Source organism: Eublepharis macularius, chromosome 19 (assembly GCF_028583425.1).
Source record: "Eublepharis macularius isolate TG4126 chromosome 19, MPM_Emac_v1.0, whole genome shotgun sequence".
NCBI lineage: Eukaryota > Metazoa > Chordata > Lepidosauria > Squamata > Eublepharidae > Eublepharis > Eublepharis macularius.
In genome coordinates this window covers 24,235,229-24,253,867 of record NC_072808.1, presented here as the reverse complement: position 1 = coordinate 24,253,867, position 18,639 = coordinate 24,235,229, and the positions used below count along the sequence as shown (strand labels likewise).

General features: G+C 48.6%; 1 protein-coding gene across 1 annotated transcript in view; it reads left to right on the top strand.

Moving 5' to 3' along the window:
* The window catches only part of NAA10 (N-alpha-acetyltransferase 10, NatA catalytic subunit), a 64,106-nt gene extending 47,040 nt beyond the window's left edge, over positions 1 to 17,066 (top strand). The window contains exons 2-9 of the mRNA XM_055003268.1: positions 2,803 to 2,834; positions 4,431 to 4,529; positions 5,911 to 5,969; positions 8,774 to 8,819; positions 9,448 to 9,563; positions 9,653 to 9,697; positions 14,027 to 14,111; positions 16,699 to 17,066. Of these exons, the coding sequence (XP_054859243.1) occupies positions 2,814 to 2,834; positions 4,431 to 4,529; positions 5,911 to 5,969; positions 8,774 to 8,819; positions 9,448 to 9,563; positions 9,653 to 9,697; positions 14,027 to 14,111; positions 16,699 to 16,950 (723 nt within the window). The 5' untranslated portion in view covers positions 2,803 to 2,813 and the 3' untranslated portion in view covers positions 16,951 to 17,066. The remainder of the gene's footprint in view (positions 1 to 2,802; positions 2,835 to 4,430; positions 4,530 to 5,910; positions 5,970 to 8,773; positions 8,820 to 9,447; positions 9,564 to 9,652; positions 9,698 to 14,026; positions 14,112 to 16,698) is intronic.
* The last annotated feature ends 1,573 nt before the right edge of the window (positions 17,067 to 18,639 follow it).

The window sequence follows — 18,639 nt, the reverse complement described above, 5'->3', positions numbered from 1 at the left end:
TTGTTTCAATTCCTTGTATGTCTCGTTCTGAATACGCCAGAAAACATCAAAAGGTCTAATTGACCCTTCTAGTGGTGTAGTAGTGGGAGGGAACCACTAGCAGAGCATAAAGAGGCTTCATTGAGTGCTACCTTCAGGCCAAACATGGCAAGTCGTATAATATCTAAGGGAGCTCTGACTCTCCAAGGCCCATACCCTAGAAATCTTGTTGATCTTTAAGGTGCAACTGGACCCGAATTTTGCTCTTCTGCTACAGCCCAGAACAGCTACCCATCTGAAACTACCTTTTACTAAAAGGATCAAAAATACTGAAAATGTATGCAGTACAAAATGCTACAGTGCACCAACTTTGATATCCTCTAAACTCCTGTGTCAGTGTGTGTGTGTGTGTCATGTGCCGTCAAGTCGCCTCCGACCTATGGCGACCCTATGAATGAGAGACCTCCAAAATGTCCTATCATTAACAGACTTGCTCAGATCCTGCAAACTAGAAGACGTGGCTTCTTTTATTGTGTCCAGCCATCTCGTTTTAGGTCTTCCTCTTTTCCTGCTCCCTTCTACTTTTCCTAGCATTATTAACTTTTCCAGAGAATCTTGTCTTCTCATGATGTGACCAAAGTATGATAACCTTAGTTTTGTCATTTTAGCTTCCATGGAGAATTCAGGCTTGATTTAAACTAGTACCCATTTATTCGTCTTTTTGGCTGTCCATGGTATCTGCAAAACTCTCTTCCAGCGCCACATTTCAAATGAATCCATTTTCTTCCTGTCAGCTTTCTTCACTGTCCAACTTTCACATCCATACATTGTAATGGGGAATACCATGAATATTTTGTATTTTAAGGTGGGGGAGGGATAAGTTGTTTCAAGGCATGGTGGCAGCAAAGCATGGCGTGGTCTTAGAAAAGAAAACAGGATGTGTTGCAGGCTATATCTTGGCTTGGTTTAGATAGTGCCGAGTGTTAAAATATTCCCAGATTGCACCAAACTGCGGGAACAAGGAAGAAGAAAAAAGTGACATTCTCTCTTTGTGAATATGAAAGACAGCATTGAGTCAAATGTCTCTGCAGCTCAAAACATGACACACAGGTCCTTTGCAAGGCAGAAATTATGGGGTGGGGGCCCCCACATTAGCAAAACTGGACCGTCAGTTCAAGTATTTGCAGCAGCTCAGAGCTGAGTGGGTGGCTAAGCAACTAATGCACACTAATTCTTTGCTTCTGCCCTGTCCAATGGTCTTGAAAATTGCACAAAATGACTACGAATTTGCCTCATTTCTCCCTCTCCCAAAAGTTACCCTTCATGGGGAATTCTGGAATACTAAACTAAAGAGCCAGTGGGGTGTAGCTGTTAAGAGTCTTGGACTATATAAACAGAAGACCAATTAAAGAATTTGAAGAAAAATGGGGGAACTATTTTGCTTACGGCGGATAAAATTCATAAAACGTTTTAGTTCTTTACATTTGAATATGATCACACACTAATATATTTCATAATTTGACTGTTAAATAAAGATAACTGGTAGAATAGTTTCAGATAATATTGAAACACTAGTAAAAAGTCAACATTGTTTTTGTTAAGAAATATGTCAGTAAAAGGTAATGACAAAATAGGGGAAATAGGAACTTTTTATTTTCTAAGATAAGGAGTAGAAATAGGTTTGCATTCCCAGTATTATTTTAATACTCTTAAAGGTTATGATAATTAATTGTATTAAGGAATCAGTATTGTTATTGCTAAGAAGGGATCGTTTTTAAAGATGAGAAGAAATAGGTTTGCATTCTGCAAGTGTCATTTTTCTGAAAATATATAAAGTTTTAATTATTAATGCCTTTAAAGGTTATGATTTTGTACTCTGCACTTTAATAATCCTTGTAGCATACAGCTTTATATTTTTCTTGTCTAGTTTTTTCTATATTCTCTTTGTTATAATAAAATATTTTTTAAAAAAGAGTCTTGGACTACGATTTGGTAAAACACATGTTCAAATCTCAATCTGCCATGGAGGCTTGCTGGGTGACCTTAGGCCAGTCACACACACTCAGCGTAACCACAGGTCTGTGGTGATGATGAGCTGGAAAGGAGAACGAGGTAAGCCACTTTGGTTCCCTCCCTGGGAAGAAAGGGTATAAACCCAGTTGGGGATGGAGCCTGGGGACCTCAGCGGGGTATAATGCTACAGACTCCACCCTCCGCAGCAGCCATTGTGAGTTCATAGCACAGTCAGATCCGCACCCCATGTTCCTCTTTCTCCTGGTTCGCGTTCTGCCTTTGTCCCTTTAACGGGTTCCTTTGTTTAAGATGTTTGGAGGGCTGGATTCGAATCTTGCCATCGGATTTATTCAGTTTTATTAACAATGGTTTTCGAACTCGGACTTGATTGGTTCACTTATACGTCAATTTTAAAAAGGCAGGCTATGCGGTGAGGTGGCGCCAATGATTGGTTATTCGAGGAGTGAGGGGCGGGGGGAGTTACCGTTACCTCGCGAGAGGGCGGAAGCGGCAAAGCAATACGAGGAGGAGGAGAAAAAGAACAAGTGTCTTCACTATTGGTCAGCTTGATCAGGCCTTCGGAGCGCCTGATTGGGAGGCCTTGGAGGCGGAGACGTTGTGGGGGCGTTTTTTGGCTGGACAGCGACGGGGTGGGTGGGGAATGCTGAATCCTGTATCGGGATTGGAGAACGGGCTTCGACTTTTCTGCGCGTTGATTGGCTGCGGTGCCAAGACGGACGCGTTCTTTCCCCGCCCATCCCCGGAGCCTTCGGGCCGTCGCGCGAGCTGAGGGAAGGACCGCTGTCGACCCCGCCGCCGCCATGAACATCCGCAACGCGCGGGTTCGAATCCCGGGGCCGCTGGCGGGAGGGACGGGGTGGAAGGCGGGGAGGCTGTCAGGGAAGGCAAACGCGGGGGTGGGGGTGGGGTCTGCCTGGTGCGGAGCCTCCGCCAACCAGTGCCTGTCATGGGCGGGGGGCGGCTGTTGGATGCTGCTTGGTTCCCGCATGGCGGCCTCCAAGCCCGTCCATTGGCTCGGCTTTGAGGGCTGGCCGGAGTAGGATTGCCAGCGGCGCTGCCTTGGGAGGCGGGGACCTCAGCGGGGCACAATAACGACCTCTGCGGTCATTCCGGGAGATCTCCAGGCCCCGCCTGGAGGTTGGCAACAGAAGCCCCTTCCTGGGACCACCAAACCCCCCCCCCCCCGCCAGTGCCTCTGCCTGTGGCGGCGCCTCCGTATTCGAGGGCTGGAGGTCTCCGGTGCCCGGCCTGCGTGCCAACTCCCAGCAGCGTGGTTAAGAGCACGAGCTGCCACCCTGGAGGGTCTCTGGGGCGAGTCCGCTATGCCCCCCTATTGCAGCGCAGGGCTGGGGATGCCGCGCAGGGCTCCAGTGGGGTGATGGAGCTGGAAGGGGCTTTACTGGCCACCTGGGGGTAGTGGTGGTAGAGAGTGCCCTCAAGTCAGAGTTGACTTACGGCGACCCCTATTGGGGTTTTCATGGCAAGAGACTAGCAGAGGTGGTTCGCCCTTGCCTGCCTCTGTGTGGGCTGTCTAAGCTAACCCTATTCCGCTTTGCAAGAGTCGGGTCCAGGAGCACCATAAAGACCAACTAGATTCCCAGGGGGTGAGCTTGCAAGAATCAGCGCTCCCTTCCTCTGATGCCTCAGACTCTTGCAGGCTCTCCCCTCTGGGAATCTAGTTGGTCTCTAAGGTGCCACCGGACCCGACTCTTGCTCTTTTGCTACAGACCAGAACAGCTACCCCACCTGACCCTCTTACGTTTAGTGCCTGTGACGGCGGTTCTTCAACTTTAGCCTCCTCCATTCTGAGTAAAAACATTTCACGAGCTCTCAAGCCCTCCGCTCTTGGCATCGCCCACCATCCCCCGGACTGCCTCAGATGTGGAGGGGAAGGCGGTTGGTTAATTGGCACACATTCCTACTCTGTGTCCCTATCTGATGCGCAACAGTGGCCTCAGTGGCCTCGAGCCACTTTTGAAGCATGGGCCACGTTTGTCCCATGGAGGCCTCCATCGTCTTGTGAGAGCTCAGAGGTCATGTAAGCCATCTGGGCTTCTGTCCAGGGCATTTCTGCAAGGCCGCTTCTGCAGGTGGTGCCCTAGAGGCGAGCAGGTCCCCTGCGTGTTCCACCAAGACGGTCAGCCGTGACTCGTGGGCAAACAGTGAACCCTACTTTAGAAAGCCTGTTAGGTCTATTGGGAGAAAGAATACAGAGTGTTCAGGAAACGCTGTGCAAAAGCAAAGTGCGGCTGCTGTTTTGTGGGCTGCTTTTGGAAATGGAATGCTGGGCTTCACGTGCCCGGTTCCGTTCAGCGATTGACGCTAAGCGCCGCGGATGGTTTAATTCTGGAGGAGTAATCAATCGAGGCCTTCTTGTCCCACTCCCGTTTGGCTTTCCTTCTTTTTCCCACCACCAGCCCGAGGACTTGATGAACATGCAACACTGCAACCTCCTCTGCCTGCCAGAGAACTACCAGATGAAATACTACTTCTATCACGGACTCTCCTGGCCACAGGTGACCGACTCCTCGCGCACCAACATCTCTGCCTGGTATCTCATTCCGAGAAGGGCTTTGGGGATAACAGGCACAGCCTCAGTTTCTCAAAGGAGCCGAGGTATAAATCCTGACAACCACAAGACAGTGTTAGCAGTCAGGTGGTGTCCGGTGGCAATACCTATCCAAAAACGAGCTTCAGCTTAGGAGCTGCCAAAGATGAAGTTGGCCAGAGGAAAGATCCTGCAGGCTCTCCCGGTGTTGTGTCAGTTTTGGTGTCTAGGGAGTTACAGGACAGGTTTTACAGGCCTCGTTGGCTAATTACTAGCACTGCAGACTTTGTTGATTCTTTCAGGATGCAGCCTAATATGGGGCTTGGAGCTAGGTAAGCTATTCCACAGATTACCTGTGTTTGAGGCGGGGGCGGGGGGGGACTGGAAATGGGGTTTAGCTGAAATGCTTCCACCGCTTTACCTGTGAAAGGCTATTGCAGGAAAGCGGGTTTAGGGCAGTCCTGTGCTATGCCATCATTTTTATATAGTATATAGAAAGCCACCACACCAACGCGAAGGCTAAACTGGAACTCTTTTTCCCAGGTAGGGTGCTTTTCTATATGAGTGGGGGTCTTTTTTTTTTGGTAAGGAACAGCATTTCATCATGTGAGTCTCATCCCATAGCTGAAAGTGATCCAGTCAGTTGTACGGCCACAGGGCCAAACGGTATGGCCTGGCAGGGGATCAGTGAGCGGGGGCCCTGCTTCTCTTCCTACCCCCACCTCACAAACACTGGGGAGCCTAGAGGTGGAAATCGGGTTTGAAGCAGAGCTGTGGCACTGGGGGAAGCATGTTTACCCTTAGTCTCTTTTTCTGATACAAATCTCTTCTCCTTCCTTCTTGCTGTTTTCTCCAGCAGGAAAAATATAGGCAAATAGCCGTGTTGTGGAGAGTTGACTTGATTTGCATTGGGGCAAATGATGTGTGTGCGTGCACGTGGGATGGAATCTCCCTTGCTGCAGTGCTGTGGCCCTGATCCCAAGTAAAAACAACTTAAGTGAAAGTGAGATCCACTCCCGAATCTGCTGGTGTGTCTTGACTGGCCCTTGATGTGGGTAGGGCCTGAGAGAGAGAGGGCCATCTGGGGACACCACGGTTCAAATCTCACTTCTGTAATAAGCTCCCTGGATGGCCATGGCAAGCTGGACAACGTGTGTGGGTTTGTAGCTGCTGCTGCAGGTTCTTCAGACAAAGCTAGCATTACTTGCCTGTTCTCCTTTTCCTTGCTTGCCCTTGCGGAGCTCATCTTAAAATTTGGCTAATTGGGATTAAGGAGGAGGAGGGGGTTGGGAGGGGGAATGGGCGGCAGAGACAGGCTCCTTGCTGACTCATTTCCTGCTATCTTCCAGCTCTCCTACATTGCGGAGGATGAGAACGGCAAGATCGTGGGTTATGTCCTGGCCAAAATGTGAGTACTCCCAGAGTCCTGATTTAATGGCTTTGAACAGGTGTATTTTTGCAAGTTTACAGTCCCTTATGCTGGAGTCTCTTGTATGGGTGTGGTGTGTGTTAGCAGTTGTGTAATTTCGAAAAACACACATCTAAATTCTGAAGAGACAGAATCTCCCGTATCTCTTTTGGTCGTGAGTCATAGACGATCCCAGTGCAACAGGTGTGGCAGGGCTGGGCTCCTGCCTCCCTCTGAACTCCTGGGGTGGTCTTGGGGCAGGAGAGCTGGGGCTGTAGTAGGACAGCTTCATTCTAGCACCCTTCTGAAGGGACTGGCAAGCAGTCTCTTGGAATAGCAGATCAGATTCGTTTTATTGTATATGGTCATTGGCCTTCACAATATCAAAACGCTCTCGAATGTCAGTATAATACATAATCAAAATGATCAGGTAATCAAATGCTTCAAACCCACATAAAATGCCCTACTAAAAAAAACTTTAAAATTAATAAAACCGTCTAAAAGCAATCACAGCGAATCAATGGCTGATTCCTTTGCTCTGATCTTCCTAGCAGCTAAAGCAAAAAGGCGCCAGTTTTAGGGAAATAAAAGAATCCTTGTCAAAGAGCACCATAAAAATCTTATCAGAGACAGACAAGGGATGCAGAGCAAGCAAGATCTTAGGCCGGAATTTATTCCTAGGTTCTGTGTATAAAGGGCAAGCCAGGATATAATGAGGGAGGTTCTCCACTGAATGACCACATATACAGATGCGTTGGTCAACTGGCGTCTTTTTATATTGGCCCACTAGCATCTCCGTAGGCATTGTCTGAAAGCGCGATGAAGTGAAGGTCCTCCTAAGATTATACGCAGTTGGAATAGCTAGTCGTGCCCCCAAGGGAAGCTGTCCTAGTAGAAAGCAGTGGGGTGGGAGGGATGAGCCGTGAAAAACAGGCTGAGACAAATGGATAGCAAGGGACCCCTGCGGATAAGGGGGCAGGTGAGTGGCGGCTTCCTCCCTTTAAAAAAAAAAAGTTGCTGCCCTTCCACTGCTCCCCTTGTTCCCGACTGGCTAACTGGTCATCATTTGGGGTGGAGCAACCTCAGGATTTGCTCGTCTCGTGCACCTGAAAATTCATGCTGCGTGTGTCAAAAGTGTGCCTGCAGCCTGAAACGAAGACGGGGCTTTCTGAGGCTCTGGCAGCCGGCCTTGAACTGCTCCGTGGGCCTTTGTGAATGCCTGGCTGGGCCATCTGCTCACACAGGCCTGGTCTGACCGTTAACTAGGAAGTCCATGGCGACTCACACATACTTGGCATTTGTAGCTTTGTTTTGAAAAGGCAGTGTTTAGTTTTAAAACATTAATACATTAAATCACTTTGAACACGTTACACTGCTTGTATTCAAGGTTTTGACGTTTTGCATTGACTTAGTTGCCTTCCCCTCCATTCCTGTCGTCACCACAAAATTTTGGAGTGTGGAAGGAGCTACAATATGCTTCCTTGTCCTAGAGAGAGACAAACTATTACAGGATGTGGTTAAAACTGTGTGGGTTTGGGGGGGGCATACCAGAGTGAAATAGTAAGGAACCTGCTGTTAGCTGTAACATATAACTAGCAGGCACACAGCTGACTTTGTGAGGAGATGGTGGAATGAATGAATGAAGTCAAGCAGTTACTGTTTTTATAGTCTGGTGCTGGAGGCCTTGGAGGAGTGTCTTGGAAAAACAAATCTCCAGAGCAGAGTTCCAAATCCTACCTTAGGAATCTTAGCTCTGCCTTGGCTGGTTATTTTTCCATAGTTCCTCCTGCACGTTCATATTTTTTCATCCACAAATATTGCCACTGACTGCAGCTGCTAGTTCAGCTCTACATTAATAGCCATACGCCAGGAATGTAAGAGGTCTTGGATCAGACCAGCAATCCACCTAGTCTAGCATCCTGTTTCACACAGCAGCCAACCAGTTGCCCTGGTTGCTCACTAAATATTTGATGCCAAGCAGTGCCCAAGTTTCTGGTTCAAAACTTGACTCATCTTTGGGCTCCACTACATGACCTTAGGCATGCTAATATTCTTTCAGACATAAATCCTGACCTGTCTTGAAAACTGACGTGGTATAGTAGCTGGAGTCGGACTAGAGTCCAGGAGACCTGGGTTCAGATTCCTGTTCTGCTGTGAAGCTTGTAGAGTGACCTGGGGGCAGTCGTAGTCTTTCAGTGTTGCCTACCTGCCAGGGTTATTGTGACAATAAAAAGGAGGAGGGAAGACTCGTGCATGCCACTCTGAGCTCCTTGGGGGAAGAGCAGGGTTAAAATGTGCAGCTTTTTGAATATGATATTATTGTTACATTGGAGAATCTATGCAGCCAGATTGCAAGCATAAGTAATTTACATACAGAGTTGCACTGAAGTCCAGAAGTTGTGAGGGAGAAATGACATGTGATGGGGTATCGGTGTAGAGAAGGGAATGGGGTAATATTGAATGGCTAGATGCGCTGATTGTCCTGCCCTGGGTGGCCCAGGCTAGCCCAGTCTTGTCAGATCTCAGAAGATAAGGGAAGGCAGCCCTGGTTAGTGCTTGGAAGGGAAGCCACCATAGAAGTCCAGGGTTACTAGGCAGGAGCAGCCAATGGCAAGCTGACTCTGTTTGTCTCTTGCCTTGAAAACCCTATGGGGGTTGCTATAAGCTTGACTGTACTTTCTGTTTCCAGCCACCCTGATTAGATGGTTGTGCTTCTCTGTGTGTGTCTGTGCTGGAGGGTGTTTATAGGGCTGGAGGGTGTTTATAGGGCTGGTGCTGAGCTGATCTCTTAATTTCTCCTTTAGGGAAGAAGACCCTGACGATGTCCCCCACGGGCACATCACATCCCTGGTAATACCTCCTTGGCATTTTTCTTTTGTAACAGCCCAGGTGTGGAGACTCTGATCTGGGTGGGGCAAGTCGAGAGCAGTGGGGTGGGTGTGTGTGTGGGGGGGTGTCGCCTCTTAACAAGACCTGAGACCTCATCTCAGGAGTCAGCCTCTCAAACTGTGGAGCGGGACGTCCTGAGCGACTGTGGGCCATCGCCAGGGGGCTGCGAGGTCTGGGTCCATGGGAGGGGGTGACCCACAGCGAGAATGAGCTGTCATGCCGCCAGGCGCAACCAGAGGAGGGAGTGGCTGTACCTACCACTTAGATCCCAGCCTGGAGAAGCAAAGGGGGGCTCTTGGCCAGGCAAGAAGGTGAGGGCGAGGAAGCTGAGCTGTCCAGCTAAAAACACCTTGAACGCCCATTCAGCCTGACCTGCAGGCCCCCCCCCCCCATTGCACACGAGGATTTCCACCTGCTTGCCCACCAAACACAAGATCGGCGTGAGGCTGAAGGGGGACATCCCGGAAGTTACGAAACTTTAGAAAGGAGGGGGCCCTGTGTTCAAAAAGCTTGAAGGTTTTTGTTAGCGCGCAAGCTCCGTGCTTGGGAAAGCAACAAACCTGCCCCTCTCTCCTTCTCTCTTTGCCAGGCGGTCAAACGCTCCCACCGACGACTGGGTCTGGCTCAAAAGCTGATGGACCAGGCCTCGCGGGCCATGATTGAGAACTTCAATGCCAAGTATGTCTCTTTGCATGTGCGGAAGAGGTGAGTCTCCTCTCTGGTGGAAGGGGAGGTGAAAAGGGGGGCAGTTCAGCCACTACAGAAATGCCTTATTGTTTCCTCTTGTCTTGCAGTAACCGGGCAGCTTTGCACCTCTATTCCAACACCCTCAATTTCCAGTGAGTATCTTTGGAGTGGTTATGATGGCAGCATGGCTGGACTTGGGGAACCTGGTTTCAGGGTCCTGTCATGTATGCGCACATCCGTGCCATTTATGTATTCTCTGATCTAATGTATTGATCTCATGTCATGCTCTGTAAATGTACTTTGGAATATAGTCACCCCAGTGTTGCCTGCTTAAAACCAAAAGTGCCTTGCTTGCGAACGCTGATTTCACAGACCAAGTAACCAGCCTGTTATCTCCACAAAAATGTGCCCCACTGACCTTGCAGCTGCAAACCGTTTCTCAGAGCAGAGAGAGACTTTGGTTTCTTTGTGCCGTTTTCTGTCTAGGATAAGCTATTGTTTTCTCATGTAACTTCTTAGATTTTCGCACCTAAATGCAAACTGCTCAAGGGGAGGCGGGAAATGATGCTCCTTATATCAATAGTACCTTTGCCTGTAAAATCATTCCTGCCAACTTCCCCATCTATGGATGTACCTAGGGCTTTTTTTCTGGGAAAAGAGGTGGTGGAACTCAGAGGGTTGCCCTCGGAGAAAATGGTCACATGGCTGGTGGCCCCGCCCCCTGATCTCCAGACAGAGGGGAGTTGAGATTGCCCTCCACACCGGGGGCGGGGCCACCAGCCATGTGACCATTTTCAAGAGGTTCCGGAACGCCGTTCTACCATGTTCCAGCTGAAAAAAAGCCCTGGATGTACCCATGAACTTAATGGATCTCTAAATAAAAGCCTTTCCACCCATGCACTGGAGTGCTTGCAGCGAGGGGCTTGGGGGTCTATCTGCCATGGTCTGCCGTCCCTAGAACTGACGGACCCCCTGGGGGAAGCCACTTTCTCCCAGCCTAGTCTCATGGTGAGGCTAAAATATTGAGAATCTTGTATGGTAGAACAGTTACAGAGTTGGACTAGGGCTGGCCTGACCCACGTTCCAATCCAGCGTCTACTATAAAGCCTAGTCTTAGCCTAGCCTATCTTTCAGGATTGTTGTAAAGATAAAATGGAAGGGTGGGATGGATCTTTATATTGCCCTTCAAGGAAGGGTGGGTTAAAAATCTAATAAATGAATGGTCATAGATCCAGAGGAGTTCGCTGTGTTAGTCTGTAGTTGCAAAACAGTAAAGAGTCCAGTAGCACCTTTAAGACTAACCAACTTTATTGTAGCATAAGCTTTCAAGAACCACAGCTCTCTTTGTCAGATGCATCTGACGAAGAAAGCTGTGGTTCTTGAAAGCCCTGTGCAAGCACCGAGTCATCACTGACCCATGGGGGAATGTTGCATCACAATGTTTTCTTGGCAGACTTTTTGTTAGGGGGTGGTTTGCCATTGCCTTCCCCAGCATCTACACGTTACCCCCAAGAAACTGGGTACTCATTTTGCCAACCACGGAAGGATGAGTCAACCTTGAGCCGGCTACCTGAACCCGACTTCTGACAGGATCGAACTCAGGTCGTGAGCAGAGCTTGGGCTGCAGTACTGCAGCTTACCACTCTATGCTACGGGGCTCTTATGCTACAATAAAGTATTGTAGCATAAGCTTTGGAGAACCACAGCTCTCTTCATCAGATGTATCTGACAAAGAAAGCTGCATGCATCTGTCGAAGAGAGCTGTGGTTCTCGAAAGCTTATGCTACAATAAAGTTGGTTAGTCTTAAAGGTGCTACTGGACTACTATTTAATAAATGATAGTTCTTCCACAGCTTGTGGTGCTGGGTATTTTGGCAATTGCTTTGACACCGGGAATTATGGAGGGGGGATAAGTTTCTAATCCTCAGAGTATCAGCATTGTGACCACCTTTATATCTATATTGGGCAGAAATTAATAAATATATTTATATCTCCTTCATTTATACTCTCTTTTCCTCCAAAACGATGTGTATCACTTCTTCTCTCCTCCATTTTATCCTCACAACAACCCTGTGAGGCAGGTTAGGCTGCGAATGTGTGGCTGACACTGGTCACCCAGAGAGCTTCCACGGCCGAGTGAGGATTACTTATATCCTGTTTTTCTAACAGTCATCTCCATCAATAAACGGAGCAGCTCCGGCCTCACCAGACGCACATGGGAAGGGGTAGGGGAGTAATTGATCTGATTAATTTCTTATCAATTAAGCATCTTGCACAGGCTTAGGCGCAGAAGGAAATGGCATGTATGGAGTCCCACACTAGTCCACTGATGCCAGTCTTTTTAACGTTGGCAGTCTGTGGTCTTCCAAGATCTTTGAGCAAAGTCTTGTTTAGTGTGGAGCCTGGAGCTTCACACAGCCTGGCCTACAGATCTACCTTGCAGTGTTTGTATTTGGGTGTTTGTGTAATCCTGAGTACACAATTTTGATGGCTGGGATGTGGAATACCGTCATCTAGAATTAAAGGGTGAAAAGCAATTTAGTAAAATATTTGGATTCATTTTTAAAAGCATTGGAACAAGTTTCCAAGGTGCTGGGGGCCGTCCTGGTTGAAAAATAAACAGGTTAGAAAACCTTCTGACCTTAAGGCCTTGTAAATGTTTCAAGGCCCTTATAAGGGTTTCTTCTCTTCCAGTTGCCTGTGACCTCCTAAACAGCTTTTAAAGGGATATTTTTATTTATTTATTTATTTATTCAATTTATATACCGCCCATCCCCAGGGGCTCTGGGCGGTGAACAGTTAAAATTGATAAAAACAAAAACTAAAATCAATATACAAATAATAAAACAAATTAACAAGGTGCAGTGGTGGGGAGAACCTTCCCCACCCCAAAGGTGGGAGGCCGACATGGCACCGCCCCCTTCAATCACCAAACGCCTGGCGGAACAGCTCTGTCTTACAGGCCCGGCGGAACGATAATATGTCCCGCTGGGCCCGGGTTTCCATCGACAGAGCGTTCCACCAGGCTGGGGCCAGGACTGAAAAGGCCCTGGCCCTGGTTGAAGCGAGGCGGGCTTCCTTAGGGCTGGGGACCACAAGTAAATATTTATTCGCTGATCGGAGCGATCTCCGGGGAACGTACAGGGAGAGGCGGTCCCGAAGATATGCCGGTCCCAACCCACTCAGGGCTTTAAAGGTAAGAACCAACACTTTGAACCTGATTCGGAATTCAACTGGAAGCCAGTGCAGCTGGCGCAGGACAGGTGTGATGTGTGACTGGTAAGGTATACCAGTCAGGACCCGTGCCGCCGCATTCTGGACCAGTTGTAGTTTCCGGATCAGGCCCAGGGGTAGCCCAGCATAGAGTGAGTTACAGTAATCTAGCCTGGAGGTGACCGTTGCATGGATCACTGTAGCCAGGTCCTGGGGCGTCAGGTAGGGGGCAAGTTGCCTGATCTGATGAAGATGGGAAAATGCAGACTTGGCAACCGCCGTGACCTGGGCCTCCATTGACAGGGAGGCATCCAGGAGCACGCCCAGACTCTTCACCACTGCCATCACTGGTGTCCCATCCAGGGCAGGGAGCTGGATCCCAACATCTGGCAGCCCCCGTCCCAGCTGCAGGACCTCCGTCTTCACTGGGTTCAATTTCAGCCTGCTCTGTTTCAACCATGCCGTCACAGCCTCCAAAGCTCTGGCCAGATTGTCTAGCATCTAATACTTTTAGCATCTAATACTTTTATTTTATTTAAAACATTCACAACATAACAAACCTTCCTACCTAGCATGTGTTGCAAGGCAGCTTACAATTAATACGTTCCTTTAACAATTCACTTTAAACAAGCAAAAAACACAAATGATTAAATCTAGATAAAAAGCAGCAGCAGTAAACGCCAGTGTGATGTGGTGGTTAGTGTGTTAGACCCAGGAAGACCCAGGTTCGAAACCCCCGCTCTGCCGTGGAAGCTTGCGGGGTGACCTTGGGCCAGTCACAGGCTCTCACTGCAGAGGGTGGTTGTGAGGATAAAATGGAGGAGTGGAAAACAATGTGAGCCACTTTGGGTCCCCGCTGGGAAGAAAGCCGGGTTATAAATGTCGTGGCAACAAGAGATCATCCGTTAAACGCTCAGGAAAATAACAGTTTTCACTTGAACCTTGCAAACTGAATGTCAACACCAAGGCAGCGTTCTAGAGGAGGGGGTTTCCAGAGTATGATGATAGTTGTTGTGTATTCAGAACACTTTGCACAAGAGTGTACTCGTCCTTGCCATAACCCTGTAAAGTAGAGTCAGTGTTGTCAATTTCCTTTTGCAGATGGGGCAGGGGGGGATGCCTGAGGCCGCCTAATACATTTGTGGCAGAAATGCGACATGCACCAGGCTGGGGCAGCATTCCAAATCTGGAGCAAGCTTTGGGCGAGCAAATGAGACAGACCTGTGTTTGCTTTCAAGGCATGTTAGCACTCCTATTCTCTCCCATAGGATCAGCGAAGTGGAGCCAAAATACTATGCTGACGGGGAGGACGCTTATGCTATGAAGCGTGACTTGACGCAGATGGCAGAGGAGGTGAGTGCAGGCTCTGTAGGTGCCCTTCAGGGCCAGCGTGCATCTCCTTGGCAAAGGGAGTCAGAGGGGTGAGTAGCTGGACACATGCAACTTGGAGGCTTCCTGTCTGGGACAAACTGTAGTTTAATTTGTATGTCTGAACTGGAGCAGACAGCACCATGCAGCCTACAGACCAGGATTCCAGATTCCAGTTTAAGTCAAATTTGAATAGAGGCAAACAGAAGCGGTGGCCTGCCTTTGTGTTTGTGATCCTTCTGCGGCTTTATCTCAGCCGCTCAAGGCAAGGTGAACAAGTTGTCCTGGGATGGCGAGAGAATGCAAGCTTGTGGATGGAGGGAAAGTCAGCTGGCCGCTCCTGCTTCTTTGCGCGTTGCTTCTGAAAGCGTTCTCTACCTCTGTCCGTGCGAGAACATCAGAATTCTCGGTCTGGCTGCTTCCGTTGTAGCATGCACGGTGAGGTTATGTAGCCAATCAATGAGAGTGTGCATGCCCACACCCGGGGTTAGAGCCGGCGGTAGATTTGTGGTGCTGGTTTTCATGAGCGGTATGTATCATGGGATCCATCACCTTCCCTATGGCTATCTCAGTTGGGTTCGGTTGAGAACCTTCTGGTGATGTAGCCTCACAGCCCAGGAAACCACAGTTTCCTGAAGCTGTTCCTGCAGATGAAATTTCCCTAGCTTGACTCTTTGACGTGACATGAGTAGAGCACAGAGAAATATCACCCTGCGTGTGGTACCATTTGTTGAGTTTGCATGCTGGAATTAATAACAACAACAACATTCGATTTATATGCCGCTTTTCAGGACAACTTAAGGCCCGTGCAGAGCGGATTACAAAGTGTGTTATCATCACCCCCATGACAATCTCCCTGTGAGGTGGATGGGGCTGAGAGATTTCTGAGGGAGCTGTGACTGACCCAAGGTCACCCAGTTGGCTTCAAGCAGAGCAGTGGGGAATCAAACCCGGATGTCCAGATTAGAGTCCTGCCGCTCTTAGCCTCTACACCAAACTGGCTCTTTTTGTCCATCTTCCGGATGATTCTGCTCAGGCCTGATTCAGATATAGGTGTGTACTTAAGAAGCCCTAAGTGTTTAGTTAGCTTTCCTATATAAAACCATTTAACTCCTGGCAAGAGGTACACCACCGATAACGTCTTAGATTCGTTACTGAGTATTGTACGCAGGTAACACAATTATGGAGTCCCTGCTCCCATTTTAAGCCTTTATTATAACAAAATAATTATTCCGCATTTTTAATATTAACTCAGTCGACAGAAAATCATACCATCCGTCATAACGACATAGATCATTCAAGGAGAACAATTACATGAGCGCTCCAAAATATCTTGCCCAGAGATACACAGGTCACAGGCAAGGAGCCCCTTCTAAGAAGAAGCTCTCGGTCAGTTGAGCTTGTCATATTTGTAGGGTTTCAAAACCATCTTTTTACAATAGCTGTCTGTCCCATTTCAAAGGGACTCGTATTCTCGGCTAACTTCAAGTACCAGACAAGATGAATCTATATTTGCAACATGTTAAAACATAGTACAGTATTTTATCTATTCTTGCTATTTCTTATCTTAGCAAAGTCTATGTAAAATTAGTGATTGCAAGTTTCTCATACACCTGAATATCTTTTGGCCCTTCACCAATATATCTGTCCTTGAATAATGTTGCTAGCCTTTGTGAAGTTAGATATTCCTGCCATTCTCAGATACACCCTATCAGTGGGCCTTGGTATATTGTATATATTAATATGAGTTAGATGGCTCATCTAATCTACACATGGCAATCCAACTGTGTAACTGTCAGGGCTTTTTTTCAGCTGGAACGCGGTGGAACGGAGTTCCGGCACCTCTTGAAAATGGTCACATGGCCGGTGGCCACGCCCCTGATCTCCAGACAGAGGGGAGTTGAGATTGCCCTCTGCGCAGTGGCGCAGAGGGCAATCTAAACTCCCCTCTGTCTGGAGATCGGGGCAGGGCCACCGGCCATGTGACCATTTTGGCTGAGGGTGATTTAAACTTTAAAAAACTCCCCCCTTGTTCCAGCTGACCCAAAGTGACGTCATTGTGCGGTCCTGAGTTCCACCACCTCTTTTCCCAGAAAAAAGCTCTGGTTTTATGCCCCTCTCCACGGCTGTTCTGTTCTAGACCTCTAGACTCCCTTTGTGGCCTCTCTAGTTATGGGGCTGGGCGAGCCCTGTCTCTGAGTGCAAAGAAATCTTCCTTGATCATATCCAGCAACTGTTCTATAGTTTTAGCAATATCCATGACTTGTGGCTGAGAAGATCCATGTGTTTAAATGTTACGCAAAAGCAGACCTGGGTACTCTTTCCCCGCTTGACTGTTTCATCAAAACTGTATGTGCACCTTCTTTTAGGTTTCACACATTCTCTTGTGTAGGGGTGTTTTTGTTTTCCGAAAAGCCAAATATTTGGAAATGGAGCGCTTGCATTTGACGGCACAATCCATTGGTGGGGAGTTTGCATTGTAGACCATGGCTGAAAGATTGTTGTGGGGAAACCTCTCTCTCAATGGTCACCCATCCTAAAAACCAGCTAAATGAGCTTTTTCTCCTGGCAGCTGCGTAGACAAGTGGAGCTGAAGGAGAAGGGCAGGCATTCCGTGCTGGGCTCCATCGAGAACAAGGGCAGCGACCCCAAGGCCAACCACTCTGGCGAGTGCTGCCGGGATGAAAAATGCCCGGGCGCTGTGGTCGTTGGCGGGCCTGGGGCGGAGGACAGTGGGGACAGCAAGGACGTCAGCGAGGTCAGCGAGGCTACGGAGAGCACAGATGTCAAGGACAGCTCGGAGGCCTCCGATTCTGCCTCATAGCAAGGGCTGCCGAGGAGCCAGCAGAGGGACTTGTATTCAGCAGGCCTCACTCTGCATTTGGCTAGCCGGTAGGGCCTTGCCAGGAGGATTGGAAATAAAGCGTACAGAACCGGAAACTTGTGTCTGTGTGTTGGTCTGGCTGGCTTGTGCACGGGAAAGAACGGCAGGTCGTGTTTTTGCTTTTCGCAAAGGCCATCGAGGCTCAAGCCCTGTTGCATCTTCGTGCAACACAAACGTCGTCCCTTCTGTATGCTGGTTCCCTCCTGCTGTGTTCCGCGTTGCATTTCCCTGCCTCTGCCCTTGCCCTCTGAGGCTGAGTCCTCTACCCGACTTCTGCACTTTTGCAGCCTCTGTTTCTCATGTGTACACGGATGCAATCCGAAAAATGCTACCTTGGTGGGAGGCAATGTTCCCTCTAAGCTTTGCAGTGTTATGAGCTAAAAATCTACTTTGTGAGCCGAAACAACAACTTTCATTAGTTTTGAGTGCACCTCCTTTAAAAAAAAAATTACAATCAAATTGTTTTGATTACAATCAAAACAATTTAACAATAAAAGCCATTAGGTGAAAGGGCTACAAAAATCAGAGTATACTTCTGAATAAAAATGGATATGTCCATGCTGATTACAAAGGGGTAGTTGTATTAGTCTGTTGCTACAAAATAAAGCAGACACACAATGGCACCTTAAAGACTAGCACATTTATTTCAAGATGAGCTTTTGTGAGTCAATGCTTACTTCTTCAGCCTCCTTCTGTGCCAAGGCCAAGTTAAATGACGCCTTCACCATGGTGGCGGCTGAGGCACTACCTCCTCAGCTTTCTGGGGCTGAGGGGATCCTAGCGATTTCAGGCTGCATGGGTCAGGCCAGACCCGATCACTCAGCTCTGCTCTGTTCCCCAGCTAGAGAGCCAGCAGTGGCTGGAGGCGCTCTCTGGCACCACCCTGGGGGCCAAACCAGCCACAGCCAGGAAGGGAGGAGAGAAGTGGGATGAGGCTCCATCCCTGCTCCATCCCTATAGGGCCCACCTGCAGATGCTGGCTGACTGGGAGGGCGGGGCCACCTGAGGGTTAGTATCTGTGAGCTACATCTGAGAAGCTGTGAGCGATTGCTCACGTGCTCACATTAGCGGGAACACTGGTGGGAGGGTGGGGTAAAAGGTCTCCTTCAAAGCCCTTTTCACATTTCTGTGCTTACCCGGTTGCAATCTGCTGCTGGCCCTTCTTCATGTTAAGTATTGTGTAGTCACGGGTTTCAAATCACATTTACTTCTGTTTGAGATACGTGATTGATTGATTGATTGATTAGATTTTTAGCCCGCCCTCCCTGCAAGTAGGCTCAGGGCAGGTTACAATCGTAAGTCACAATAGATAAAACCAACAAAATAACATCTCAGTGCAAAACATGAATATCAGCATTCCAGATGGGGCACCCTTTCCCTGCCCACCATACACAAGGTAAGAAGAAGCTGGAGGCGTGGGTAGGTGAAACTCTTAGCTCTTCAGGCATGGGGGGGGAGCAGATGGACCATATGCTCCCCCCACCCTCCACTGGTAGAAGACCAGCAGGGAGGCTAATTAGATGGATCCAGTGCTGGCCTCAACCATATGCCTGGCGGAACATCTCTGTCTTACAGGCCCACCGAAAAGACACACGATCTTGGTGGGCCCGAATGTCTTCCGGCAGAAAG